The sequence below is a fragment of the Engraulis encrasicolus genome, chromosome 3 (assembly GCF_034702125.1).
Source record: "Engraulis encrasicolus isolate BLACKSEA-1 chromosome 3, IST_EnEncr_1.0, whole genome shotgun sequence".
In the NCBI taxonomy this organism is placed as follows: Eukaryota; Metazoa; Chordata; class Actinopteri; order Clupeiformes; family Engraulidae; genus Engraulis; species Engraulis encrasicolus.
Genome location: NC_085859.1, coordinates 47,103,097 through 47,130,822, shown reverse-complemented (window position 1 = coordinate 47,130,822; position 27,726 = coordinate 47,103,097). Strand labels below are relative to the sequence as shown.

General features: G+C 42.9%; 2 protein-coding genes across 4 annotated transcripts in view; one reads left to right on the top strand and one right to left on the bottom strand.

Moving 5' to 3' along the window:
• Positions 1 to 242: 242 nt before the first annotated feature.
• fbxo21 (F-box protein 21) lies at positions 243 to 11,975 on the bottom strand. Of its 2 annotated transcripts, none has more exons than XM_063194536.1 (12): positions 11,734 to 11,975; positions 10,928 to 11,063; positions 10,591 to 10,700; positions 9,933 to 10,054; positions 8,952 to 9,098; positions 8,280 to 8,416; positions 7,839 to 7,975; positions 5,947 to 6,126; positions 5,426 to 5,558; positions 4,931 to 5,121; positions 3,090 to 3,247; positions 243 to 644 (listed from the first exon to the last, which is right to left on the bottom strand). In XM_063194536.1, exons 1-12 carry the CDS (start codon positions 11,955 to 11,957, stop codon positions 394 to 396), a joined length of 1,926 nt encoding a protein of 641 aa, XP_063050606.1. In that variant the 5' UTR covers positions 11,958 to 11,975; the 3' UTR covers positions 243 to 393. The 2 variants fall into 2 exon arrangements, with proteins under 2 accessions (XP_063050606.1, XP_063050607.1); XM_063194537.1 differs by having other exon boundaries at positions 10,591 to 10,685.
• A 1,818-nt stretch (positions 11,976 to 13,793) lies between these two features.
• nf2a (NF2, moesin-ezrin-radixin like (MERLIN) tumor suppressor a) overlaps positions 13,794 to 27,726 on the top strand; it is an 81,291-nt gene continuing 67,358 nt past the window's right edge. For both annotated transcript variants that reach the window (XM_063195544.1, XM_063195545.1), the window contains exons 1-3: positions 13,794 to 14,967; positions 26,124 to 26,249; positions 26,963 to 27,085. In XM_063195544.1, the coding sequence (XP_063051614.1) occupies positions 14,854 to 14,967; positions 26,124 to 26,249; positions 26,963 to 27,085 (363 nt within the window). In that variant the 5' untranslated portion in view covers positions 13,794 to 14,853. The remainder of the gene's footprint in view (positions 14,968 to 26,123; positions 26,250 to 26,962; positions 27,086 to 27,726) is intronic.

Below are 27,726 nucleotides of genomic sequence, written 5' to 3'. Positions count from 1 at the left end.
AAATATACGTTACAAAAAAGTCTCTTTAGTTTCTCCAATATCAGTGCATGAACATTATGCGGTCAGAAAAAAGGGCAAAACTGCATTTTTTTTGTTAACACTTAGTGGTGTGTGGGGGTTGTCAAGGTAACAAAGCAGGAAATGGACTGACTGGTTTTACTGGGTTTAAAATGGAGGATTCAACGGAATATCAGTCTGAAGTCTGAAGCTTGCGGCCAAGCTCTGTTTGAAACTTTTCTCTGGACGTTTTTTTGTTTTTTTTTTTTTTCTTAGCCTGGGTGATCCGGATGGTGGATTGTTGATGGTTGGTTGGCTTGGTGGTTAAGAGAGAGAAGCATTCTAAAAGGCGACATCGACATCGGAGGCTAGAAATAAAAAAAGTGCAAAAAATCTTCATGGGGTCTTGGCCTCAGCGTTGGGCTGGACGGAGGAGGGGTGGGGCAGGAGGCCCTCAGCAGCCCCCAGAGAGGAGGGGGTAAGTCTATAGAGCTCCCCGACCGTGCCCAGGGTCTCGGGCATATCCTCGGGGTAGCGCGTCTGCAGCTCCTGGTTGGCAACGTAGTGGGTGTCGGAGAACTCCGAGAAGTAGCGGCCCACCTCCGGGTGTGCGATTTCCAGCGGGGCCGAGTGAGGCTCCAGGTTTTCTGCAGAGAGAGAAACAGATGCATCTCTTGATTAGATTTTCAAACCTACAGTAGCAACATGGCATCATACAAGTAAGTAAGAGAACATGCCGATTTGAACCGTCTATAGCGTTTGTGGACTACGCCTTTGCATGTTGACTCGTGCTCCACAATACCCTGTGACCGGTTAGGTTTAGGGATTGTTTTGGTCAATTATGCGATTTCCCTCGCTTGTTTTGCTGTTCTTGCCAAACGTAAAGCAGCAGAGACATTGCTTTGCTGACTAGATTAGGGTTAGGCATGGCTTTGGTCAGGGCGCAGTAGAGCATTTTAGCGTTTAGCAACAGTTAATCGCAGAGGCAATAGAAATGTGGCGACACGGTGGGAAAACAGCGCAAACATGGTCACGTGACAAAGTGCTTTCCCACGGCATTGAGGACGACAACTTTACTTGCAAAGATAGCCTGATCCAATCAGGGACTGGGGTTGCAAATTAGCCTTCTGGCTATAAACCCTTTATTTATTCACAGCAGGGTTCCCACTCTTTTTCAAAAATCACTTTCCAGGATATTTCCAGGACATTTCCAGGACTATTTTTGGATAATTCAGGACGGATATTTCATCCGTCGGACCCACAATTTGGACATACACAGCGACACACAATGCATTTTAGAGACAATGTGACTTTAAGGTTGAAATGAGTTGTAATGAATGAGTACAGTGTGTTAGGGAAGAGGGTACGTCCAAAGACGTCATAAGAGCATAGTATGGCATGGCCGCAATGGGAGTCACTTTCTTCTTCTGCAGTTAGTACTAAGGAGACTAGTGATAGGAGGGATTACATTAAACACTGACAACTGGATCTCCTCTCTTGACCAATTTTGCGAAGTTACAGAGTTCAGATTTTATCCATTATGGCGTTGCACCCACTGACCATGAGCACAGTGTCTTTAAGCAATGTCCTCGGACTACACCTAACCCAATGCATTTTCCATTGAGTGATACTTCTTATCCAATGTACGTTATTTGCTTAGTACTGGCGCCAGGGCTGGAGTGTGGAACAGGTCATAGGACATAGTGAATTTGTGTCAGCTGTAATTAAGGCTGAATGACAGCTGTAATTTAATCACAAACTGAACATTGACGACAGGACATCCTATTTTGACCGGGCCGGAACTAGCAGCAGCTCCTCGCACCCACAATGCAATTCAAATTGCGGAGTTTCCAGTGTCACAATTTTTATCGATCATGGCCTTGCATCCACTGCGCATTGTGTCCCCGGGTTACGCCCCCGTACTACACCGTGGCCAATGCAATTTCCTGCGAATAAGCGTTCTTATCCATTCTATGTTCTTTGTCCAAAGGTATTGACCTGGGTTGCGGTTGAAGATCACCAGCTGTCCCGCTAGTAGGAATCTGCTGGAGCTTGGCGACCACACCCCTATGTCAAATTTCGCAAGCCCAGCACGTGCAGCCTCTGTTCAATTGAAATGCTTTCTGATCCACAAAACGTTTCTTCGGAATTAAATGAAAGTGCAATGTAAACTCACATTAATGTCACATTGTCTCAGAAATTAATACCTTAATAGTCTCTCTCTTATCGCAAAAAGTGTACTTGGATTTAAATGCATTCTCCACAAGACTTGACTTTGACTTTTTTGCTCACCAACCATTGTGGCCAGTGGTTTCTGTCTTTCTGCAAGCCAGTTGTGTTGCCAGTTTCTTTTTTTCTGGAATATTTTTGCATACAAACAATTGATGCGACTACTGTGATTTGTCACACCAAAGATCAAACTAGCTTTCAAAGTGGCTAGTGAGACTGAAAGCTCTGATCTCCAAAAAAGATAGCAGTACAATTTTTTGTAAGGAAGTGCTAGCACTGCCTATTTGTAGGCCTATTATCACCGTAAGCAGGTTTTCGAGAGATATATAACGCCATGATATCAGCTAGCGACTTTTCAGCAAGCCAACTAGCGACTTCTAGCGACTTTTGGCAAGACTGAGTCAAAGAATATGACTGTGTATAAGTGCAATCAAAGATGGCAACCTGACCAAATTGTGTGTGTGTGTGTGTGTGTGTGTGTGTGGACAATAATGTATTCAATAGGTGGATATAAATTGAATCGTCATGTCTAGACTCGGAGAAGAGTAAAAATTATACCACAAACAAAATCGGGAAAAAGTTGAAGGGAAACAAATCCAGGACAAATACTTTTTTCAAGACATTTGGTGAATTTCCAGGACTTTCAAGGACTTGAAAACACATCACTAAATTTCCAGGTTTTCCAGGACGTGTGGGAACCCTGCACATCTACGAGTTGTGTCATGGCCTTGCCATGTCATGTTTGTATTAATAATGTGCACTGCATTATCACCGTCAAATAAACTACAAATAATACAAAATAAAAATAAAAGATAATCAAAATAACAAAAAATAATATAAAGTAGCTTGAGTGTGGGCGGCACCTTGTGCGGCGTAGCGGCAGGTGCCGTCCTGCACCAGGACGTTGTAGAAGGGCTGGTTGGCCCCGTTGGACAGCTGGTGCACCCGCATGGTGGTGATCCACTCCTGACTCATGGTGCACCGCGGGTCCCAGCCGTAGATCACACAGTTGTAGCCCGACCTACGGTAGCGAAATCACAAGGGTGCACTATAAGTTAGGGGATATTTAGCTTTCTGTAAAGGATTATGAGAAAGTGAATAAGTATCACACAGTTGTAGCCCGACCTACGGTAGAGAAATCACAAGGGGGCAGCACAATAAGTTAGGAATACAAGGAGGATACAAGGAGGTTTATTGGTCATATACTGTACACAAGAGACTTCACAATAAGTTTTGTATATTTAGCTTTCTGTAAAATACAGTAGCCAGAGCTAGAGAAATTACAAGGGTTTTACAATAGCCTGAACTGATTTTCAAACTTGCAATGAAGCTAAATTGCATGAATGAAGGAGAACTCGCTCACTACTACACTATACTACACTACACTACACAGGAGGCTGCCAAGTCTCAGCAGTCTAAAAAAGCACAAACATCAGCACTTTTCTTCCCTCCTTTCATTCTGCCCGCAGTACACTGAACATTTTGTATGTGAGCTGATACCGTCCGTGCCAACAACACTGACAAATAATTCAACACCAAGCAAAAACTGTGGCCTTTTGTGCACGGTTATAGTTTACAATACAAAGTACATCACTGTGTGTTAAAAATTCCAAAAAAAAGAAGCAAAGACTTCATTGGGTTACATGCGGTTTGACTTGCTACAAGAGCTGCTGCAGATATTGTGTGTGACTGAGTCACCAGGGCCCCATGTACATAGGGGGCCCACACAGTGTCTGATTTACATAGATATATTTTGCGTGGGGGGATCCAATCCATTGTAGCTGATTGTACATGGGGCCCAAAATTTGCTGCTACGCCCCTGGCTGGCAGGCAAACCTTCCTTCTTTGATGTCTTTTCACAGGTGACTCATGCCATGCTGCCACCTCTCACATGCACTGACGCACGACGAATATTGCGTCATCCACAAGGCCGTACAGTACATGTGTAACCATGGTGCTGCTCACATGGCATTGCTGTCGGGTGACTCAGTGAATGCTGTGCAGCATACCAGGCACAGTGACTTCAACAGACATTTCAGTGTTAGCGGATGAATGAGGACTCCAAGCTCCTGTATTAGATGATTCACCACTACCTCAAGGTCAATTTGACCTGGTTTACCACTGAGCCAGGTTCTTGGAATACTACAGGAAGTGAGTGGGGAGAGAGAGATGGGGCAGCAGGGTTGGGACATGACCCAGGCTAGGGATTCGAACTCTGGTCCTCATGGGCTGCTCACCGTTTGTGTTTCATGATGAGGCCTACGGAGTACTGCATGTCCCTGTGCTCGGTGGCGCTGCGCAGCCGCACTATTTAGAAAAACTACTAGCCAGCCCACCTGAGCGGGGATTCGAACTCTGGTCCCCATGGGCATGCAAGCTCACTGCTTGTGTTTCATGATGAGGCCTACGGAGTACTGCACGTCCCTGTGGCGCTGCGCAGCCTCACTATTTAAAAAATCCCTAAACTACTCCCGAGCGGGGATTCGAACCTGGTTCCCCATGGGCATGCAAGGCAAGCTTACCGTTTGTGTTTCATGATGAGGCCTACGGAGCACTGCACGTCCCTGTGCTCGGTGGCGCTGCACAGCCGCACTATGTAGAAAAACTACTACCCAACCCTCCCGGAGTACTGCACTATTTAGAAAAACTACTACCCAACCCTCCCGAGCGGGGATTCGAACCCTGGTCCCCATGGGCTGCTTACCGTTTGTGTTTCATGATGAGGCCCACGGAGTACTGCACGTCCCTGTGCTCGGTGGCGCTGCGCAGCTTGGCCTCGGGCAGCACGGGGTGCCTCTTGTGCTGGATGTGCTCCAGCGTGTGCTGCACCAAGTAGCCCACAGCGCCGTGCTGGGACGGGTCCAGGGCCTGGATATGTTGCAGGATGTCCAATACCTGATATGGAGGGAGAGGGAGAGAGAGGATGGAGATGGATGGAGGGAGAGAGAGAGCGCGAGAGAGGGGGAGAGAGAGAGCGCGAGAGAGGGGGAGAGAGAGAGAGGGACAATAGTATTGTACAAACAAATTAATGAATGCATGTTAATTATATCCTGTGCTTTGGCAATGCAGTCACCTATTCGTCAGGCCAATAAAGCATCTTCAACTAGAGAGAGAGAGAGAGAGAGAGAGAGAGAGAGAGAGAGAGAGAGAGAGAGAGAGAGAGAGAGAGAGAGAAACAAAAACAAAATCAAAATCTTACCTTTTCTGGCCAGATGCCAAGATGGAAGTAGAGCCTGGCTTGTAAGAGTAAGTACTGGACGTTGTCAGGGTTGATGGTGAGATACAGATCCAGCGAGTCTCTGAGGAGCTGGTAGGATTTCTCATTCCCCTCTCTGGAGATTACAAGCAGCATACAAAAGATAAGGGTTACACTTTACTTAACAGCAGCATCATACATATGAAATAACAGTGTCATAATAGTGTCAAAACAGTGTCATGACAAGTCATGGACGAGTCTTAAACATAATGTCAATGTCATGAATGTTATGGTCATGAAAGTTGATAATTGATATTGTTTAGGCTGTCTTTACCATAACTGAATGTCACATAATGACATGTTTATGACATTGACGCAAATGGGATTTACACCAGCACTTAAATGTATAAAGAGGTGAAGTATTTTTCATATATTACTTTTTTACTCTATATTTCTATTTTGATATGGACCATGTACTTGTGTCTGATATAGATAAAGAATTGAAATATAATAACACGACTCACCCTCGTTTGCCAATATTCAGCAGATTTCCCACCATCCTCAGTAATACTTTGGAGGTACTTATGGCACTGTAGTAGTCCGCTGTAACTTGGTGTCCAATGAGGTACTCGCACTCCTTAGCAGTCAGCTGCTTACCCTTCCCAAACGTATCTATGTAAACATAGTCATAGATGTCGCCGCTCCTGTAAAGCAGGAAACATTTACAATAGGAATTGATATGATTTTAGTTGGTTAGTTAGTTAACAATTTATTTGTCCCCAATGGGGCAATTTTATTTGCAGCACACTCGCTGGCATTAGACATGTGACACAGACAGGCATATCAAGCAAACAACAACAACAACAACAACATGGCCGTATGGTTTTAGTTCAATGATTTTCTTTAAAATTAACCAAAACTAACAGATTCAAGACGGGTGATAAGCCTGGTTCATTATGATCCCAAAGCCAGGTGTGAGGGAATGACCTGAACCAGAAGACGACCAGCTGTTCCATCACACTTCACATTACATCAGGGATTCTTATCCATTTTGACGTTGAGGCCCATTTTTTTTTCCATTGCAGAGTGGCCTGGGCCCATCAAATGTTACCCATATACGGTGTGTATATATCCTATTATTAAAAAATCTGCTGTTTTATAATAGTATTTCTGTGGTACTGGAACCAAGCCCGTACTTTTCCGGGATCCATGTGATGTCAGGTAAACGCCCCTCTGGGAGACCAGCAGAGTTTGAGAATAAGTGGAGTTCCATTAGCGCTGTAGATGGCGGTAGCACACATCTTCAAGTCGCCACCAAACGCCACCAAAAAGGCAAAAAGAAAGACAATGGCCCCTTAGGAGACCGAACTTGCATTGGGTAAGTGTGGTTTGATTCATCTTTGTCAACTAGAAAATCTTTGTTAACCCTGAGTCTCAAGAGCTAATTTTTAACCAAAGAGTTACATAACTACACTATTTTTACTCCTGACAATATATGTAAAATGCACATTCTTCCTGCCAGTAAGGGTGTGTTTACTGTTCTTCGGCGTCATTTCACAATTTCCACAATCCTCTTCCTGATGGGAAAACAACAGTTTTGTGGGTGCATAGTCCAGTGGCTTATCTGCCCATGCTTGCCCATTCTTTTTTCTTTTGCCAAATCCACAGTGTGATCTAGCCTCCTAGTTCTGTTTGGACATGTCGTCACATAGAGCGGAGTAGAGTAGATTTAGAGTAAAGTAGAGTAGATTTTATTGACCCCTGGGGCGTAATTAAGGTGTCAAGTAGCTTACATAAATACACATAATGCCCACATGGACATTTCAAGACACATGAAATTCTTGAGATGAATACGTTATATCGCCATGTGATGCAGTTATGCATTTATTTCATAAATAATAAGTGTTGGGTAATGCGTCTTCAGAAGTTTACAATCCTGCACCCCATATTTTGTTCTTGCCATTCACTGAACAGGTTAAAACAGGTGATTGGAACAAATAGTGGGTGCAGGATTGTAACTTTTGAAGCCAAACACTGTAATTCAGGGCTAGGGAACCTTTCATTTGAGGGGCCACCTCCTATTCTATACAGTCCTCCAAGGCCCATGCTATGGACACAAACCAGGATTTCCCCCTGCACTTTAGGCCTATATTGAAGGCGGCCACCTTTATAACAGACCCCACCTTCACTAGGTCCCCTGAAATATAACTATATATAACTATATATAATACATATAACTATATTGTATTACAAGTGTAATTTTAGAGCAAATTTAAGATTGATTTACAAAACATGTCATATTCCATGTGAAGCTGCATAACATTAAAATTATATATCGGGGGTCGGATAAGACGGCCTAAGGGGCCGGCCCTCGGGTCATAGGTTCCCCAGCCATGCTGTTAATAAATATGCTCACCGTCTTTGCTTTTGACACCATCGTAAGAGGAAGTGGTTGGGGAAGTTGACCGGCTCCAGGACCACGCCCAGCTTGCGGGCCAGAGTCATGTATAACACTGACAGGCTGATGGGGATGCCAGTCCGCCGCAGTAGCACCTGTGGACACACACACACACACACACACACAAACGCACACACGCGCATGCGCATGCACATGCACACACACACACAATCTCTCTGAGTGCGCTGCAGTAAAATGGTACTATTGAATGGATTAAAAGATTTTGTTTTTGTTTTAGTGGTTTTAGTAGATTATCCAAGAAAGATATTGACTGCAGTTCATTAATTGGAAATTAATGTATGGACATTAGCTGACATAGGCACAGGCATAGATACACGTATTGCACATCCTTATAGAATGAGTTATGTATGATAATGTGCTATGTAAATAAAAATGTACCTGGTGAATGTATGAGTTGAGGGGATTGTAGAAGTCACACTCGTTGCCTGTGAACTGCAGCTGCTCGTAGAGCACGGTGTTGAGTGCACAGATGACCTGCCGTTGGAGCTCAAAGTCTTCCACCACCAAACAGTCACCTGCCACATTCACACACCACAGCAAAACACATACGCTCACTACCATACATTACACGGTTTCCCATGAAAATGTGGAGCCAGTGCACGTCTTGCCTGTGTGTGTGTGTGTGTGTGTACCCCCTTGCCATGTACAGTGTGTGTGTGTGTACCCCCTTGCCATGTAGACTGTGTGTGTGTGTGTGTGTGTGTGTGTGTGTGTGTGTGTGTGTGTGTGTGTGTGTGTGTGTGTGTGTGTGTGTGTGTGTGTGTGTGTGTTGATCTCTCTCTCTCTCTCTCTCTCTCTCTCTCTCTCTCTCTCTCTCCTCTCTCTCTCCTCTCTCTCTCTCTCTCTCTCTCTCTCTCTCTCTCTCTCTCTCTCTCTCTCTCTCTCTCCTCTCTCTCTCTCTCTCTCTCTCTCTCTCTCTCTCTCTCTCTCTCTCTCTCTCTCTCATCAAGCGTCTGCTCAGCGAATGCCATTACTGTATAAAATGGCAGAAGAAGAGGGAAATGAAAGACAGGAAGGGAGCGAGATCTGAGCAAAGCGAGATGTTCTTACCTGTGGTGGCCCGCTGACTGGGATGGGAGGCATTGGAGACTCGCAGGCACTTTCTGACTTTGTCGGCGATATCTTCCAACTGGGTCAATATATTCTCAAGCGTGACCTCCGCCAAAGGGTTGCAATACTGGTCCACTAACACTGCACCTTCAGCACCAAACGGGAAACGAGGAGAAGCACAAAGAAACAAATGTGTTTAAATCCTTGGCACCCACAACGCAGAGACAGGTCTGTGATGATTATGGACTATGTGTAGTAGAGCAGTGTGTGTAGTAGAGCATAGCCTTGACTTTTATTGTTATTATTACGTCGTCTATTCCTTTCCCCTACATGCTAAATGTTTAATTGTTATTTATTACTATATCACTTATTGTTACTGGTTTATCACTGGTCCATCACTGTCACTCACCGATGTTAATGCTCAGTTATTATTTATTACTTCATCACTTCACTGTTATTGGTCCATCACTGTTACTTGTCCTGACTTCCACTTTGATGTCAGTCTGTAAATGTCAGTCCTGCGTATGTCTATGTCCTTTCATTATATATAGAGAGAAACATAATTTCAATTTCCTTGTATGACCTAGGCTGTGCATATGAAGAAACTGACAATAAAAGCCGACTTGACTTGACAAGACCGTCATCCATCTAGGTCATACAAAGTTCAGTTGTAGTGTTAGCAACTGAACCTGCTTACAAATTCCACATTTTCACTGGATGGGTGTGATCAACGTTATGAGTTTCGTTGCAAATTGACATTTTATTACTTAAACATTTTATTATTGGAAACGACCGGTCAGATGTCCTATGATATCTGTGTGAATTCTTTCCATTCAAATATTTTGAGATTATGCAATGCCCAACACAAAAAAAATCAATTTTCCAAAAATGTTCCAAAATGCATACTGTACGCCATTTTGCAATGAAGCTCTATGAAGATTTCGTCTTTTCACTTCTTCGCTACTTAGCAAGGAGAGGTACCTTGAAGAGCCGACTGCTCGTTTGCAGGCTGCTCCAGAAACACTTTGAGGCTCCTGAGGATATTCTGCTGGCGGAGGAAGTACAGAATTTTCTTTGCATAGTACTTCAAGGTCAGGCTCTTCCTACACGCCAGAGGAGACAAGAGAGAGTAGGTGTGAAGTGAAGGGTGGAAGTCGATTTTCAGAAGATGTAGGTATCAGGATTAGAATTTTAAACACATAACACAATAATACACTGCTGTTTTCTTTTGTTTAAAGGTTTACAACAAGGGTGGGGAGCCTATGTCTTGAGGGCCGTTTATAGCCCTTGAGGCCATCTTATCCGGCCACCAATATAATTTTAACATTATGCAGTTTCACATGGAATATGACATGTTTTGCAAAAAAAAAATCTTAGAAATTACATTTGCAATACAATTAAGATATTTTCAGGGGCCCTAGTGAAGGTGGGGTCTGTTGTAAAAGTGGCTATCTTTAATACAGGCCTAATGTGCAGGGGGAAATCCCGGTTTGTGTTCATAGTATGGCCATTGGAGGACTTACAATTTGAAGTGGCCCTCAAACGAAAATGGTTCCCCACCCCTGCTTTACAATCTGCAGGCCGAAAAAAGCAACCAACAGTACAATTAACTGACTGTACGAAAATTAACTAAACAAACCTTTTGTCAGAGTTCAGTATTGAGAGAAGCTCGTCTTCACAGAAATGCTCTGGTGCTCCCAAGGACTCGATCTCTGCAAAGCTGTCTCCCAGCACCTGACCAACGCAAGGCTGAGTTACAGATCTTTTGGTTAGTCACAACGATTGGCACACTTCTGTCTATTATTTTGAACAGCATCATGCAAACACACGCAAACATATGCAAACACACACACACACACACACACACACACACACACACACACACACACACACACACACACACACACACACACATTAATGGCAATACTAAAGATGACATGGCAATGAAAGAGTAAAAGAGTAAATGGGATTCTTACAACTTCTGTGAAGAATCGCTTTGATATCGACACCACTGTCCTCCGTATTTGTAAACCCACGATGTATCGTGTCCTGTATTCCTTCAGCCAGTCGTATGATTCATTCTGACGATAATACCTCTGCAGCCTTGGCCATCTGACAAGCACATAGAGTAACACAACGTGAAAGTGTGCTAGCCTACTTGTCAAGCTCTCGTGCATGCGTCTCGTTGACAGCTGACAGGTCGGCTGCACAGAAGAACACGCACACAGCCAGCCGCAACCTTCATCGAGTCTATTGCAAAGCTGAACATTTGTGCTCACCATACTTCAGTCTCAAATGTCGGTGGACCACACACTATCGGTACACTTTACCACAAGATTTAAGAATCCACAAGCATTCAGCTTTAATGTAGAGGCGACTAACACACAACACAACATTCATACAGGATAGCATGAGAGCTGTGCGTTGTTCTAAAAGTTCAAGGTCACTCGAACAGACAGAAAAGTGACAGTAGAGGTTTTAGACAGAAAGTACAATAGGTAGAATTGTACCAACAATGCGTGTCTGACTAGAAATGGTAATCTCTAATACATGGCTAGCGAGCTTGCACCTACGGCTAGCACGCTGTTGGATTTGGTGCATCAGCAGAATGCCTTCTGACAGCTAGCGACACGAGCTAGCAAACCACTATCGCATGATAGTACGAGTTGCATTACACTGTAGTTCTGTGTCTTATTTTCAGAAATAAATCACAAATTCCTGGCTGTGGTGCTGCATACCATTCTCTGGCATTTGTTCGGAGAAGTTAGACGTGACAATTTACCTGAGTTTGAATTGATGCCCCCAGACCTTCCCCCTGCCATAGCACACATCATGTAGCCGCTTGCAGGTACACGATACGTGCAAAATGTCGATGTGGTTGAGAGAAGGAAAGCATAAAATATATTCTAACAACTCAGCTGGCAAATCTGTTAGTTTTTTATTCTCTCTCTCAATAATTACTTCGTTTGACGCTGGATTTCGTTCTCCGGCTGCAGGCGACGCCATGTTTTATGTTTACCACGATTACCTCATAGTTGAAGGACCGCCCAGAAGTGGCGCAGGGGGCTGAACATTTGGAGCACGTGGGAGATGATGATGCCACAGGAGGAGCAATAAAGTTTGTTTGCGTTAAAACTTTTTGGTGAAATAAATATTAGACGATGAGTGAAATTATACATTAGCACATCACAGAACAAAATTCTGTCTCTTTAGCATTCGCGTAGTAGCGTGGCGTGCGTTATTTTTCCGAGGAAGCCAGGGAGAACAAAAAAATAATAATATAATATAATATAATATAATATAATATAATATAATATAATATTATATTATATTATATTATTATTATTAATCAGTAGCAGCGGCTGGCTGGGACAACAGCAAGGCAGAAAGTTTGGCCATGAGAATAAAATCAATAAGGTATAATTTATGAGATGCGTTGCATGTTTGCGAACCAGGAAGGCATTTGCCAGAACTGCTGCGAAGCAAGGGAAGGAGAGGTCTCTAGTCTGTTCTAGTACAGCTCTTGATCATGCGTGTGACTACTTTAGTTAAGAAATAAATAACAAGAAAATGACTATGTCTGTTCAGAGTTGGAGTAGTGACAAGCAACACCGCAAGAATTTGCACTTCACGCACGACACCAGATGCTCCACAAGCCCCCTAAACACAATTCAGTCTCATCCTTAAGTGCCAGTTCAAATGCCCCACAGAACAGAATGCAATAACACAGACAGACACCGGACATGCACTGACTGACCACTTAATAGTTATTCTACTGATGACTAGGTTCAACCGGCTGCTCTGAGTCGTGCACGTCTTGTATCGAATGTCAAATGTTGTATGTACGACCTCTCTATGGTTGCCAGATGTATGGCGATTTCCAGCGCAAACATGCTAAAACAAAACCCATTGAAAAATAACCCTGATGCACATGGTTGAAACAGAGCACAGCAGAGCACAGAGAAGTGGCATGATGCATAGGCCTATATTTAGGACCTGGTGGCACATTATGCCATCTAATAATCACCATAGCTTATTGCCATAATAGCAAGAGCTAACAAGCAGCGAGCAACAAAGCTAAAAACAAAGCTAGCTTCACAAAACGTTAGGTGGCCTGCTTATAATCTACGTTTCTGAAACAATAAAGCAAGTTTGCCTACCGTTGTAGAAGTTATCCTGAACGTATATGTGTCCATGTGAAGATCCTGTCGTTATGTTAAATCCATTTTATGCATTGCCTGCCTTGACATTGGGAGCCATCGGCTGTGTATGCGCGCTTTAACTGTCACTACATTTTGCCCGTAATCGCTGTTCAATGTAGTTTCTAGTTCTACTGGCAGCCAGGTAAAGTGGCTGCCGATCCTGAAGTATCATCCGTTTCCCTCCTTGGCAAATCATAGACAGGCAATATGATTTACTCGTGACCAATTTTGAGCAATATGATTGGTCAAGCATTCGTTTTTTTCAAAACTCCAGAAATTTATGGCTGCCAACTCGACTTGGCACCAGTTTTTGTTTTAGCATCGAGAGACGTGTAGTACTTTGTTTCACCAGATGGTTACCCAATGGGAGGGGGTGGGGCGCTATTTCCCCAGCTGGAAAATATTCACAGAGAATGACGAGAGTGGAAGGGAATATTAAAATAGGAGACTCGTCGATATAATGTTTTAATGATTAACGGATATTAAAGCTGTTTTTGGGAAAATTAGCGGATGCCTGGCATCCCTTGGCATCTGCGACGACACGCCACTGCATTCGCGTATCCTTCATCTCCAGAAACCCCTTTGCGACACCGGGCACGAGCAGGTTGAGCCACATCGAACAGAAAGACTTTTTAAATATAATATTCCAATGTTCAGGAATTTTGGCACCATTTGTGTGGCCAAATGTAGACCGTGTCTTCAGTGTGTGCACTCTGTTTTCAAGCTAAATGCCGGGCAAATATCTAACCTCAATGGCATTTAAAACATTCCAAAAACTCCCGTTGTAGTCCAAACATTTCCACAACACAGTCAGCTGCTACTGAAACACCGGAAATTCATACCAGCGTGGATCTGTTTACAGGGAGTTCTGGCAGTGGCTAACACAAAATCAATTTGGAAGTTGAGCTGAATTTGCACTCGTCATACAGTTGGGTGAACCTCTTTTACGGTATCCATTCATCTGACGATGGTGTATAGCTTGCGTTTTAATTATGGTCCACTACAAATAGTGTATCATCAGTTTACAAACCTAGTTTTGGGAACATGCTAACTACCTGCTCACAACCATGAAGCTACAATGGCTAACTTTTCTATACATGCATAAATGATTACAGGCAGATGCACTTTACTCAAGCTAACAAACTAGCCAGCTAGCTAATGAATAATTTCCCTGGTGGGATTGGCGAATGTCAAAAGTTGAAGTGTTTTAACTTGTGGCGGACTACCGCAGATTCTTGTATGTTTGACAGCTAAATGTAACAACCTGTTGCTGTTATAACATGTAGAACTAATCAACCTGTTGCCATTCGTGCAGTAGGCCTATCTATCAATGGCGTGCTAGTGATGCCAAGGTATAGCTAATTATAGGCTACGTTAACCTCGGGATGTTCAAGCTGAGTGTTTCAGTTTTGGACGGCGTTCATATTTATCAGTCAATGTAATTGCATTAGTAATTGCATTACACGTCAATGAATTGTTTTGCAGCGTTACGGGTGTGTTGATTACCTTGAGGTATTTTGGTGTGAGAGCACAGTCAGGCAAAATGTACAGCACACTGCATCACCTAGGTTCGGACACATGTGTTATTTCTTAGCTGTATAAATCAACGTCTTCTTTAGGTGCTTAGATAAAGCAATGTGGCAGCTAAGGTAAGGCCAATTAAACTGTGATATAGGTACCGTTAACCCAATCCCATTGCAATGGCGAGTGCAATAGCTTCAAAAATGGGACTGCACTCTCTGCGGAGGAAACAAGCCAAGACGTTCAACGTTCAAATAGCGACCATGGACGCAGACATGGAATTCAGCTGCGAGGTGAGTGCTTTGCATTTCGGTCCATGTCTTTTCTTGTTAACCAGTTTCTCTTAAACATTCACTAAGGTGTAGCATCTCTTGAAATGCTGCCTGCTGCGATCAGTGGTAGACCAATTAAAAACAGTCACCCTGTCCAAGCCACCCAGACTATCCCCCTGTTTGCTTGGGGGAAATTGATTCAGAGTCAAGTGTGACTTGACTTTTCAAAATGTTGTGTGATGCCATGAGTATGCATCTGATGAGGCAGGGTGCCACAGTGCACCCAAATCTAAAATGTAGGGTGTTTTATTTGCAATGGGAATGTAAGCAACCTTTTTGGCAAATTGGCTGGTTAACTTGAAAAGAACAGCTCTGTCCCTACACAAATTACAAGTACATGAACGTGTTTTGATAATAATCATGAGCAATAGAAAAGGCTTATTTGTGGGTGAAGTGGTTAGTCGTGCTACCATGAATGGGCTTGCAGGCCCAATTTCCCAGGGGATCTAGGTTTGAGTCCACCCTGATTCATGTCCTAATCCTACCCCATCACTTTTGTCTCACTTATTTACTTTCTGTCATGATTTTCACTGTCCTATAGCACAATTGAGACAAAAAAAGCCTATAAAAAAAGAAAAAAAGCTTAAGTTGTAGTTGTGGTACTTCAGAGTTGTAGCCTACACATGGTAGGAAAAGGCCTGATCAAACTAATCCCACCCCAAAGGGCATTTAAAGGCGTCTCTGTTTTGCATGTTCTCTTATAGAGGCGAGTCACTCGCGTCACATCATTAGTCAGCTTTGTGCGTGCCAGCAGTAATCATCAAAACTCTAAGAACATGCTTGAAGGAAATCACTGAATGAAAATATTATGAGCAAGTTAGGGTTTATGCACAACACAGTTGTTTGTCTGTTTGTTGCCCTTGGTTTATTGGATCATCTGCACATTAAAGTAACACCAAAAGAGTTGGCCACGGCAAGGCCGACAAACTGCATGTTATGGTGTAGTTTGGATGATCCATCAGTTGCACTGTCTGAAAAAGTGCCCTGGTTACATTCACTTTCTCCACAGTAGACTATGCGATAGAATTATGGCGAGTTCAAAATGTGCGGCCCTGGTTACATTCTATCCACGGCGGAGTGATGAGGAGTCTCCGGGGATGATGTCCACCTAGACATCCTCCACCTTACCGACGCGTAGAATGCCAGTAGAACGCGTCTCATCCAATCAGATATCGCAAAATAAATTGACCGGATCTAACTATTGTATAATGATGCGTAGTTGCTTCCTATAAGGACCGTCTATACAACATAAAATGGATTTGTCTTGGTGCAGATGCATAACAGATAACATATCATAAATGACATAAAATATAATGAAATACGCACTGATGTAGTAGAAAATCAAATTCGGGAAATAGTTAATATCTGCTTCAGAAAGACAATCAGCCAATCACAACCACCCTGATTTGGGCAAATATGTTGTATCTCACGTCAAGATTCAAGATTCACAACACATGAAGCCAAAAAAAACCTAAAGCAAAACTAAAACATAACTTACAGTACAGTCTTACAGACATAAAGTGCCACTTGGCTACAACTTTACTCTGTTAGTGAGCTATTGGACTGCATAGTTTTTCAAGCTAAATTGTCTATTGCACTATTGTATAATGCTGTTGAGAGCCTGATGACAAGATGTGCGTGGCTCAAGACCAGCGCGGGAAAGTGCTTGATTGGCCATCGGAACAGATGGGGAGATGTTGGCCCGTATGTGACATTATTCTAACCGTGTGCCAACACCTCAACTGCTCAAGTCTCTAATGAGGACAAAAAATAATTGGGAGAAATTCTCACTCGGGCCAGCCAAGACTCTTGCTGCGGGCCTTGGAAGGTAGCAGCGGAGACAATAATTAGCCACATGCACCCAGTATAGCCATTTGTTTGCCTGCAGTCAAACGTGGAAAATAATATTTTTAAAGGTAAAAAAAAAGAACCCAGAAACAAAATGATGATTCCTCCAATAACATCATGGTGGCACTAAGTGATCCATTGGTCAGTAGCGCAAGGTACTCATCCAGGCTAAGAGAAAATGTGGGCCATCGCTTGTTTTTAATGTAAACAAAGTACATATTTCTCAGTTCTAAGGTTGTTGATGATGTTGCTGTTACAGCTTTTGTCCACATGGTGGCAGCACCTCATTCTGTTATTGTTCACTCTGCTCATAGGGTCCACTGTCCAGGACTTAAGACCAGTGATTCTCAAACTGTGAGCCCTGAAGGTTTTCTAAGTGGGTCCTCTAAGTGTATAGAGGAAGTGTAGCTCGGTGCTCTAGTGAAATGGGGGAGGTGGTGGGACAATTCGGGAAGCCTTCGCGCATGACTGGTGAAAGAGGATGGAGGGCCCGAGCAAAGTAGTGACAGCTGTCAATCACTCGCAGGCTTCCTCCCAAACTACGTACACGTATATAAACAACATTTAACATTGAGAGGGAGAGAGAGAGAGAGAGAATTATTGCCATTTGTTTATAGACTGACTATAGCCACTGGATATCCATGAACAGTAGCAGTTTTCTGCTAACAAATGAATTTACATTTCGGGTTTGTTCATATGTAACCTATGCAAGAAAATTTCATTTCACCTTCAATGCAGGTTCTTCCTTAGACCACATATCGTTCCACCACTGGGACGTTGACGTAAAAGTCACTGAAAAAACTTAAACTAAAACTTACTACAGCCACTATAACATTGTACAAGGCAATGTCTACAAGGACATTACTACTTGGTCATTGCCATTCTTGTAACAGCTTATTTATAACAGGGGTTAATGAATTCTGCCAATGAATGAGGTCTGCAATGCCCAGCGGTACATCAGGGAGGAATCTGCTATGGAGAGCAGAACTCTTACCATGCGTGTGCGTGTGAGTGTGTGTGAGAGAGATGGGGGTGTGTGGTCGGCCAGTCTGTTTAGAGTACGCTTACTTGAAAGCCAAGATCTCTTAGTCCTGCCAGATCAAAGCAGCTCACCTCTGATTGAGCGTGACACAAACACATCTTTTATCTCTGGGATGGAAACGTCCTTGGCCTCCCCCTGCATCTGAAATCTAGGGATGCACCGATACTGGTATCGATATCGGCACCCGATACTGCTCATTATACTCGTACTCGTACTCGTCAAGCACTTGCCTATACCAGGAACGATACTGCTGTTACACAAAACAATGCAAAATCTTGTCATGTTCTGTGGACTTGAAAGCAGCATAGAAAAAAAGTCCACCTCATACATTTACTAACATTTAAATCTACATGGAAATGGACAATAAAAATGTCACAGGTGGAAAAAAACAAGGCCATGCATTTATTTCCATTGTATTTTGGTGGTAAAAGTATCGGTATCGGTACTCTGTATCGGCAAGTACACACATTAATGTACTCGTACTTGTATCGGTTTTCAAAAAAGTGGTATCAGTGCATCCCTACTGAAATCTGTTTTCACCTCGTGGCTGCGATGCAGGCAGCGGCCCTTGAGGTGGAGGCGGAGAGACAGGGCCCATATCAGTTGAAGGTGAAGAAGGTGCAGGACAAAGGCTGAGTCCTGTAATTTTAGAGTCTGCACACTTAAAATCCTTTTTTTATTTGTGTTTATATTCCATGGCAGGATAGGACGAGGTTTCGACTGTTGTCTTCATCAGTCTGCACACGTAAAATCCTTTTCTTTTCTTTTTCATGGCAGGATAGGATAACGTTTCAAGACAACAGTCGAAATGTCGTCCTATCCTGTCATGGAATAAAAATTTAAAGAAAAAAGGATTTCTGATTCTAAAATTCAACTAAAATTAGGGCCTATATCAGTCCAACAGATAAAACAGCAATGTGGTTGCCAGGGTTTCCCCCCAGCACTTAACAGTTATGGCAGCCACCTTGATAACCAACACCTACCTTTACTACGTAGGTCTGCCAAAAACGTGATTTTGTGTTGTGATGGTAATTTCAGGCAGATAATATTTAATCGGAGCGAAGACACAGGAGCAGTACAGATTCTTTTCTTATTTTAATGAAATGCTCAAAATAGGCACACAAACGTCGTTTCAATGGATGTACCATCTTCATCATAGTCCATGGAGTAGTGTGGGTTTGTTTTTGTGTTTGTGTTTAGCTGGACGGCCAGTAGATGGCAGCATGTTGCCAGCTGCTCTCGCCTGTTAGTCATCCACAGCTGGGAAGCAGACAGAGGGGTTTCTCTGCAGTGGAGATGGGGAAAGTCCTGCAGCTGTGGGCTCAGTGAAAGAAGACAGCAATGCATGTAGGTTTCCTTGCATCTGGATCTGCTTCTCAAGCAAGCAAGCAAGCAATGTTTTTTTATTTTTCTTTCTTTTTAATATATTTTAGGGGCTTTTAAGCCTTTATTTGACAGGACGATTTCCTTCGCATTTTCCTCCTGGAGTAAATACATCCTATAGAGAAAACCACAAGTGCTTGAAAGAGAGGGATCAAAAGCCTTGTCAAGTTGTTGTAGTTAACTTGGGTTTGGGAGCAATAAAAAAAAACCTTCCGAGAAGGGACAGTTGAGATGAGTTTACTAACACTCCCCAGGCTTTGTTTTACAGTTGTAATGAGTTAGGTGACAGGCCTTCATTGACAAGGCAGAGGAGACATCGGGCTGCATATAGAAATGAATGTGTAATGAATGTGAATATAGACATAAATGTGTAATATGTTGTTCAGCCCTTTTAATGGGAGGAATTTTGAAAAACTGGCCCTGTGACCAGCACCCCTCATGTAGAATGTGTACGCCTATGTGTGTGTGGGGAAAAGGCATAAGCTTAGCCTACCCTCTTAGACCCTTTTTGTTTATGCGTTAACAATTTCACAGCAATCTTAAATTCTTATCTCTGCTCCTATTTTGTTTTATTATTTTTTTCATTACATAGACCCCTGCATGTGTATTATGTAGCCTTATTTCTCAAAATATAAATGGCTGAAATGTAGCTTAGGCGTAGGCCTATAGTTTCTCCATGCGCCAATGTCATACTGTACTCATTGTTTTGCCATTTTGCATTTACACTGCGTGAATACACCCCCCCCCCAAAAAAAAAAGGCCCGTGAAAAACCCCCCCCCCCCCCATAGTTTCCAAAATTTCTGTGGGAAACACTGTATAGTGTTATGTAGCCAATACCATCATGTATGAATGAGGGATCTGTGGGATGGTGATGAAGCAATGGGCCAGTTTAATTCCATTCCATTCCATGGCTGGCTTCTACTTATTTTTTGGGGGGGCTTTTATGCCTTTATTTGATAGGACAGTGTGAGATGGTGACAGGAAGCAAGTGGGAGAGAGAGATGGGGGAGGATCAGAAAATGACCTCGGGCCGGAATTGAACCGGGTTGCCGGCCTGACAGTGGAGTGCCCTACCGTTAGAGCCACGGCAGGGCCCATTCCATGATTGTCTTGCAGGTCATTGTGTGCAATGGTAGGCCTACATCCAGTGTTCAGTGTCAGATTGATGGTCAATGAATTGGTTTTGGTGATGTGATCTCATGAAAGCCCAAGTGTCATTCTTGGATGTGAATTGCGAAGATATTGTCTTAGTCACTCAAAGCTCATCGATCATTACTACTGTTTAGATTTTCGTTTTGGATTTCAGTACAGGTAAGAGAGGGAACACTTACACTATTCGTTTCACAGGCACAGGTGTGAGTGACCTACAGAAGGGATGGTCCAGACTTGTGTGTCTGCCCTTGGCTGGGTTAGGCTGTATTGGGCTCAATATTTATGTGCTCAAAATTGTGTCATTTCATGACCTCATGTCTCTGTGCATTCAAGAGTATGCTCCTTCGTCTGAGGCTTTCAAGAGATATTGACTGAATTTTCTCCTTTTTCGTCATTCTACAGTGCCCTCCATAATTATTGGCACCCCTGGTTGAGATGTGTTAAAAGCCTTAAAATAAATTCAGTGTTTATTGCAGAAGAATACTGTCACACTGAAAATTGTAGGAAAATGTAGCCTTCAACTCAAATGAATTGTAAGAAAATAAAAAAATCCCTGACTAAAAAAAAAATATTTTTCATTAAATCACCTGTTCCACAATTATTGGCACCCTTAACAATTCCCAAGAAATAAATATAATTGAAGCATTTCTGTCATTTCTACAGTAGTTTACAAAGTTTACCAGAGTATGTAGGAACATTTAATTAGTAATTCATCACTTCCTGTTTCCCTGGGGTATAAATATGACGTGACACAGAGGCCATTTCTCTTATCCACTCTTAAACATGGGAAAGACAAAGGAACACAGCATACAAGTGAGGCAGATGTGCGTCGACCTTCACAGGTCAGGCAGAGGCTACAAGAAGATTGCCACTCAACTGCATCTGCCCATATCCACTGTGAGAGGAATAATTAAGAAGTTCAAAACAACTGGAACAGTGGTAAACAAGCCTGGACGAGGACCCAAGTTTATTTTGCCACCACGCACAGTGAGGAGGATGGTAAGAGAAATCAAAAGATCTCCAAAGCTCACTGTTACAGAATTACAACAAATGGTAGCATCCTGGGGTCACAAAGTCTCCAAATCAACCATCAGGCGCTGTCAACACGCCAACAAGCTGTTTGGGAGGCATGCACGGAGAAAACCTTTCCTCACTCACAATCATAAACGCAAGCGTCTGGAGTTCGCCAAGCGGTATTGGGGCTTCAACTGGGACCGTGTGCTTTGGTCAGATGAGACCAAGATTGAGCTTTTTGGCAACAAACACTCTAAGTGGGTCTGGCGTACCACGAAAGATGCGCATGCTGAAAAGCACCTCATACCCACTGTGAAGTATGGGGGTGGGTCAGTGATGCTGTGGGGCTGTTTCGCTTCCAAAGGCCCTGGGAACCTTGTTAGGGTGCATGGCATCATGAATGCTTTGAAATACCAGGACATTTTAAATCAAAATCTGTTGCCCTCTGCCCGAAAGCTGAAGCTGGGTCGTCACTGGGTCTTTCAGCAAGACAATGACCCTAAACATATGGCCAAATCTACACAGAAATGGTTCACCAGACACAAAATCAAGCTCCTCCCATGGCCATCTCAGTCCCCTGACCTCAACCCCTGTGGGGTGAGCTGAAGAGGAGAGTACAGAGGAGAGGACCCAGGTCTCTGGATGATTTAGAGAGATTCTGCAAAGAGGAATGGCTGAAGATCCCTCTTTCTGTCTTTTCCCATCTTGTGAAACATTATAGGAGAAGATTAGGTGATGTTTTGTTGGCAAAAGGGGGTTGTACAAAATATTAACACCAGGGGTGCTAATAATTGTGACACACATTATTTGATGTCAAATAATTATTTCTTTATGTGGGATTTTTTCCCCACTGAATAAATGCACTTGTATTGAAGGTTGGATTTTTCTCTTTTTTTTTCCATTAAGGTCCCATATTATTTAGAAAAAAAACTAAATAATTGGAAGCTAAAAAACACATATCAACCAGGGGTGCCAATAATTATGGAGGGCACTGTATGTCCTTCCCAGTGTGTGTCTGCCCATTCAGCCTGACAGTCTTTTTAAGGGACACTTTGGACATGTCTCTCTTGACATCATTTTTCACCCTTCTTTCCTTCTTTCTTTCTTTCTCTAAAAGCTCTATAATTCAAGTTCAGATACACTTAACCCTATTGGCACTGAGGTGACCCTTTAGCTTTAAACTACCAAACATGCCTAAATGGGGATTAAAACAAAAAAGTACTTCACATTTAGCTCCCTGCAAAGTTGGAATGGACATCCGCAGTAGAAATGTAATCAGTCATACTGAACATGTGTGCAACTTTTGGCTGCTGCTGATATGATGAACAAGTGATGGTACCATCAATGGTAACAGCAAGCTATCTTCATAAGAAACATTTCACACAAACTGCACAATTCCTAAAAACATGTTGGCAAAATATTGAATCACTCTGCTCTTATGATCTCATTGCGCTGTTCTGTGTCTCCATCTTGCCTGTTAGTAAAATCCTAAACGTTGCCTCAACGTATGTGCCTTACATAACTGTCGGCCTAATGTTGATCAATGTGATGCTCCTGCTTTCCAATCGGCCACTACGGAAAATCAGCACGCGGCATCCATGTTGTTGGGGTAATTTACTAGATAATGAAGTACCGGCTCGATGCGTAGACACAAAAGCCTCCCGCTCAGCGATAGATTAGTCTATTATCTGATTATGTGGACACGCTGGACTGTTTTAATACTGCTAATTTGCACCTTTTACTTCTTGGTATTGATGCGTGGTCACTTTGTTATTAGGGGTTTTCTTTCTCTCTAAACATAGAATCAGAGCTGACATTGTAGACAGACAAACTGAATGTTCTTTTATGTTCTTCGTACGACAAGTGGCGATGCTGGTTGATGATTTGTTTTATTATGGGGCCCATTATTACATCGATTAGAATGTCTGAACATGATGATTTCAACAGCAGCTCTGTCACCACGGCGTGTTTAGTGTGCTTGAAAAATGCTATAGCAGTGCGATGACCCCTACAGAACCCCACTCGGCAAGCACTCAATATCTGCTAATAAATGTGACCACATCAAAGTGGAGGGAGGCCACTTTTCTGACAAGAGTGCGCAATTGTTTTTTCCGAGTTGTTTTTTTTTTTAATTCATTTAATATGAGGCTGAGTTTTTATTTTCAACAGAGACTCAATTTGTATTATTTCACAAAGATGCTAAAATTGTTGGTTTTCAGTTGTTTTTTTTCTTTTTTTTTTCTTTTTCGTGCTACAGCTGTGGCATCAGAAAGTTGTCGTGAATGAATTTAACCTTGGCAGGATGGCCTCCCTCTGTCCTCTTACGCAACCCATGCTTTATCATCTTTGTCACGCCTTCCCCGCTGTCTCACAGAAACATTTCTCCTCTCCACCGATGGAGATATATTTATTTTATACGTAGTTATATATTTATTTCTGCCTATCTGTTTCTCTGTTTCCTTCTCTTCCTCTCCCTCTCCCTCTCCCTCTCCCTCTCAAACCCCTTTTGAATTCCTCAGAGCCCGCGTGCCTTGTTCTTGCATTTGAAGCAGCTCGAGATTAAAGCGGCATTAATTGGGAATGTACATCTGATATGCTTCTCAGCTTTCACTCATTGAATATGGAAATCCATTTCTCCCTCCCACCCAAACGTCCAAACACCCACTTCAACCCCATCCTTCACTCCCCCAACACACACACACACACACACACACACACACACACACACACACACACACACACACACACACACACACACACACACACACACACACACACACACACACACTCCAACAGAGGGGATAGCCGATAAACGGATATCAGTCCACATTCAGAACGAGTCAAAGACTAATTTTCCCTCCGGATGACTTTAGGCACACTCTTATGCTTGTCGGAGGGTGATGCACCATCTTGGTTTGGAGTGGATATGTTTTATTGCTTTTCCCCTGTTGGAAAGAAGAGGAAGAACTCTCTCTGCTCTCATTGCATTTGAACAGAAGTCTCTAGAGACACTAAATACTGAGATGAATGAGCATGGCTTAGCCTGTGTGTGGGATCATGGGCACGTTGGTGCGGAGTCAGCATGGGTTTCATACTATACAGCAGGGGTGGGGAACCTTTTTCATTCGAGGGGACCCTTCAAATACCTCCAAGGGCCGTAAAAGTCCTCTGAGGGCCGTACTATGAACACAAACCAGGATTTCCCCCCTGCACTTTAGGCCTACCGGTATATTGAAGGCAGCCATCTTTTAAACAGACCCCGCCTTCTCTAGATCCCCTGAATATGAGCTCATTATTGAAAATGTAATTTCTAAAATTCCTTAACAAAATATTTCATATTTCATGTGAAGCTGCATTACATTAAAATTATATCTGGGGCCGGAGAAAGCATAGGATCCCCAGCCCTGCTGTGTACAGCCTTGGTCTCCAAATAAAAGCCTGCGGGCATGGCAAACATTTGGCCCGCCATGAGGTCAGAGCAAATGAAAACATAAATGTGTGTGATTTTCGATCACTAAAGCTTCAGTGGGTCATATCTCTCCAAAGCATTCACAGAGAGCTAGATCTTATGCCAACAGTCTCATAACAGGAAGGGAAAACGGAAAAGTGAAAATCTGTTCTCTGTCCAGACATAGGCCTATAACTTATTCCTCATTGGGCTTGGAGCGTTGGTTTGGCCCGCTCTTCATAATTTGGCCATTTGAGGAAAACAATTGGAGACCACTGTACAGTCTTACGAGTGTCCTTCTCCTAGAGACTGTTTCCTTGCTGCTCCTAGGGTGCTTGATTGGTTTCTTGCTTGGCAGCCTTTGCAACCGCGTGTGTGAAGAATGCAAGTCATTCACTTTAAATTGCTTTCTGCACTGTACAGGGATATGTTGTATGAATACAAATCATTTCCCATAATGCTCCTGGTTTTAACCCACTTGAGCCTAAAGCGCCTGGAAAAAAACGCCTGCTAAATGTCTAAGCTCTTAAAAAAACGAAATGTCTCAGCCTATGAGGCACACAAAAGCATGAATGGGTTGCATTTAAGAGCTAAGATCCTCCTCTTGAATGCGAAACATACCCTTGCATTCTAACATAACCACCTTGTTAATAAAAAAATAGAGATGCACCGGATCCAAGATCCGGTTCCGGATCCGGCAGGATAATAGGGTTTTGCACAGGATCCGGGTCCAGCAGGATCTTAAGCAGTGGATCCGGTACCCAGCAGTTACCTAAAAATCAGGATCTAGTGCATCTCTAGTTTTTTCATATAGCCTAGGCTTTTCAGTCAGTCTTTCACAACCGAAATCGCTGCATGGAGTGAAAGCCCTTTGGAAGCGGCCGTTGCAGGCTGTGTGGCAGTAAGCCAATGAGTCTAAAAAATAGTTATACGAAATAATAAATGGCCCACGTGTGCGAGTAGGCTATGTGTTTCAACCCTTTCGTAGGATCCGGTATCCGGTTCCGGATCCGGCAGGATCTTAAGCAGTGGATCCGGTATCCGGCAGGATCCTAAAAATCAGGATCCGGTGCATCTCTATAAAAATCCCAAATCTCATGAGCCTGAATGCTGCTTCCATGCAGCTTCAGGCGCCTGGGCCAATGTTGCGCTACGCTGTATCCAGCATTAATGGCTTAATATAGGCACATGTTTTATCTGCATAGTTTTTTTCTGTCTTTTCTTCTCAGGTCAAATGGAAAGGGAAAGACCTTTTTGATCGAGTTTGTAGGACTATGGGCTTGAGGGAGACCTGGTTCTTCGGCCTCCAGTATGCCGTCAAAGACACGGTGGCTTGGCTAAAGATGGACAAGAAGGTAAGAAAGGCAAGCAGGGCTTCACATTGACACTCTGCCAACGGGCCACACATGGGTTAAACTTTGTCATGGCTAATAGTAACAATTTTAGTCTCACTAGCCACTTTGGCAGGTAATTTACTGTTGGTGATCAACTATTGGAAATGTGAATGAATTGAAAATGTTTTCGTTTTGCACCAAGCCATTATGACTCTCTTACTGCCGTGTGCCCTGTACTGAGGTGAGGCCGGCTTGCAGGTAATTTACTGTTGGGTGTGACATGCGTATCTCATCATATTATGTTTTTGCAGCTTGTGTTATATTTAGGTTCAAGAAAGATCATTCCGATTCTATTTGTCTGATATTTTGTGGTTTCATTCAACGCACTGCAGTTCCATCACTTCAAATGAGCTTAGATGTATCATGGGAAAGAAAATATGTTTTAAAAAAATACTCACTGAAGTCAAGCTGCTGAAGTTGGAAGTATCTTCGAGTTAAATTCCTTTAATAAATGTCTAAATCATAGTAGAAATATTAAAAACACCTACTTGTTTCAGCCAAGATGTGGCCATCATCAGGGCAGAGAGAACGCCTCACTGAAGGCATGCTGCTCTCAGGAGTCACAGCAATACCCATCTCTTTTTTCTCTCTCTCACTGAATTATAATACCTTAGCGTCTGATCAGCTCAACTGTCAGAGAAATGGAATGGCATGTCTGTGGAATTTCTTGTCAGGTTCTGGACCATGACATTCCAAAAGAGGAGCCAATCGTGCTCTACTTCCTGGCCAAGTTCTACCCTGTGAATGCAGAGGAGGAGCTGGTTCAAGACATCACACAACATCTCTTCTTCTTGCAGGTATGATCCTTTTAAATATCATAGATGTATACCGTTCATTATTAATAAACTTTATTTCACAGACCCCAGGTCCATATAAGAATGAACGGTACATTAAAAGACATACAATACATTAAAAGACATCCCCCCCCCCACACACACACACACACAATCATCACATTAAAAGGAAAAAAGGAACTCAGATTGGGGATAGGCCCACGTACAATTGGCTCTTCCAATGTTTCCAAATGTCTGAATTGTATTGGGTGTCACTTTCCTTTACATTGGACAAACACAATATGATACCATTTCTTGATGAAGTCAGTCTACACATAAATGTATACATGGTTCCTTAGTATGACCTGAATTGTGGGGACATTTGCAGAAACAAACAGAGCACTTGCACTTTCCCACCCATGAGACTTAAGTATAAGAAGTTTAACTATGACGGTTAGAATTTAGCTTAAGACATGTAAAAGTTTCATCTTTTACCTGACATGTTTTGACGATATAGCTTCCGTCTTCATCAGAGGGTTTTAAACACTACAGGAACAGGATCAATTCCACTTCAATCTGAGTAGTGTGTGGTCTTTGTGGTCTGTGATATACATGATATTGACACAATGTTCATCAATAGCATATTTATATAATAAATAGCTATT

Bases quoted from the DNA above. Each gene is read 5' to 3' on its own strand.
- fbxo21 (XM_063194536.1), bottom strand. From the start codon at position 11,957: ATGGCGTCGCCTGCAGCCGGAGAACGAAATCCAGCGTCAAACGAAGTA. The intron at 11,064-11,733 runs GTAAATTGTCAC...TGTGCTTGTCAG, and splicing joins GGGCATCAATTCAAACTCAG to ATGGCCAAGGCTGCAGAGGT. The intron at 10,701-10,927 runs GTAAGAATCCCA...TCTGTAACTCAG, and splicing joins AGCGATTCTTCACAGAAGTT to CCTTGCGTTGGTCAGGTGCT.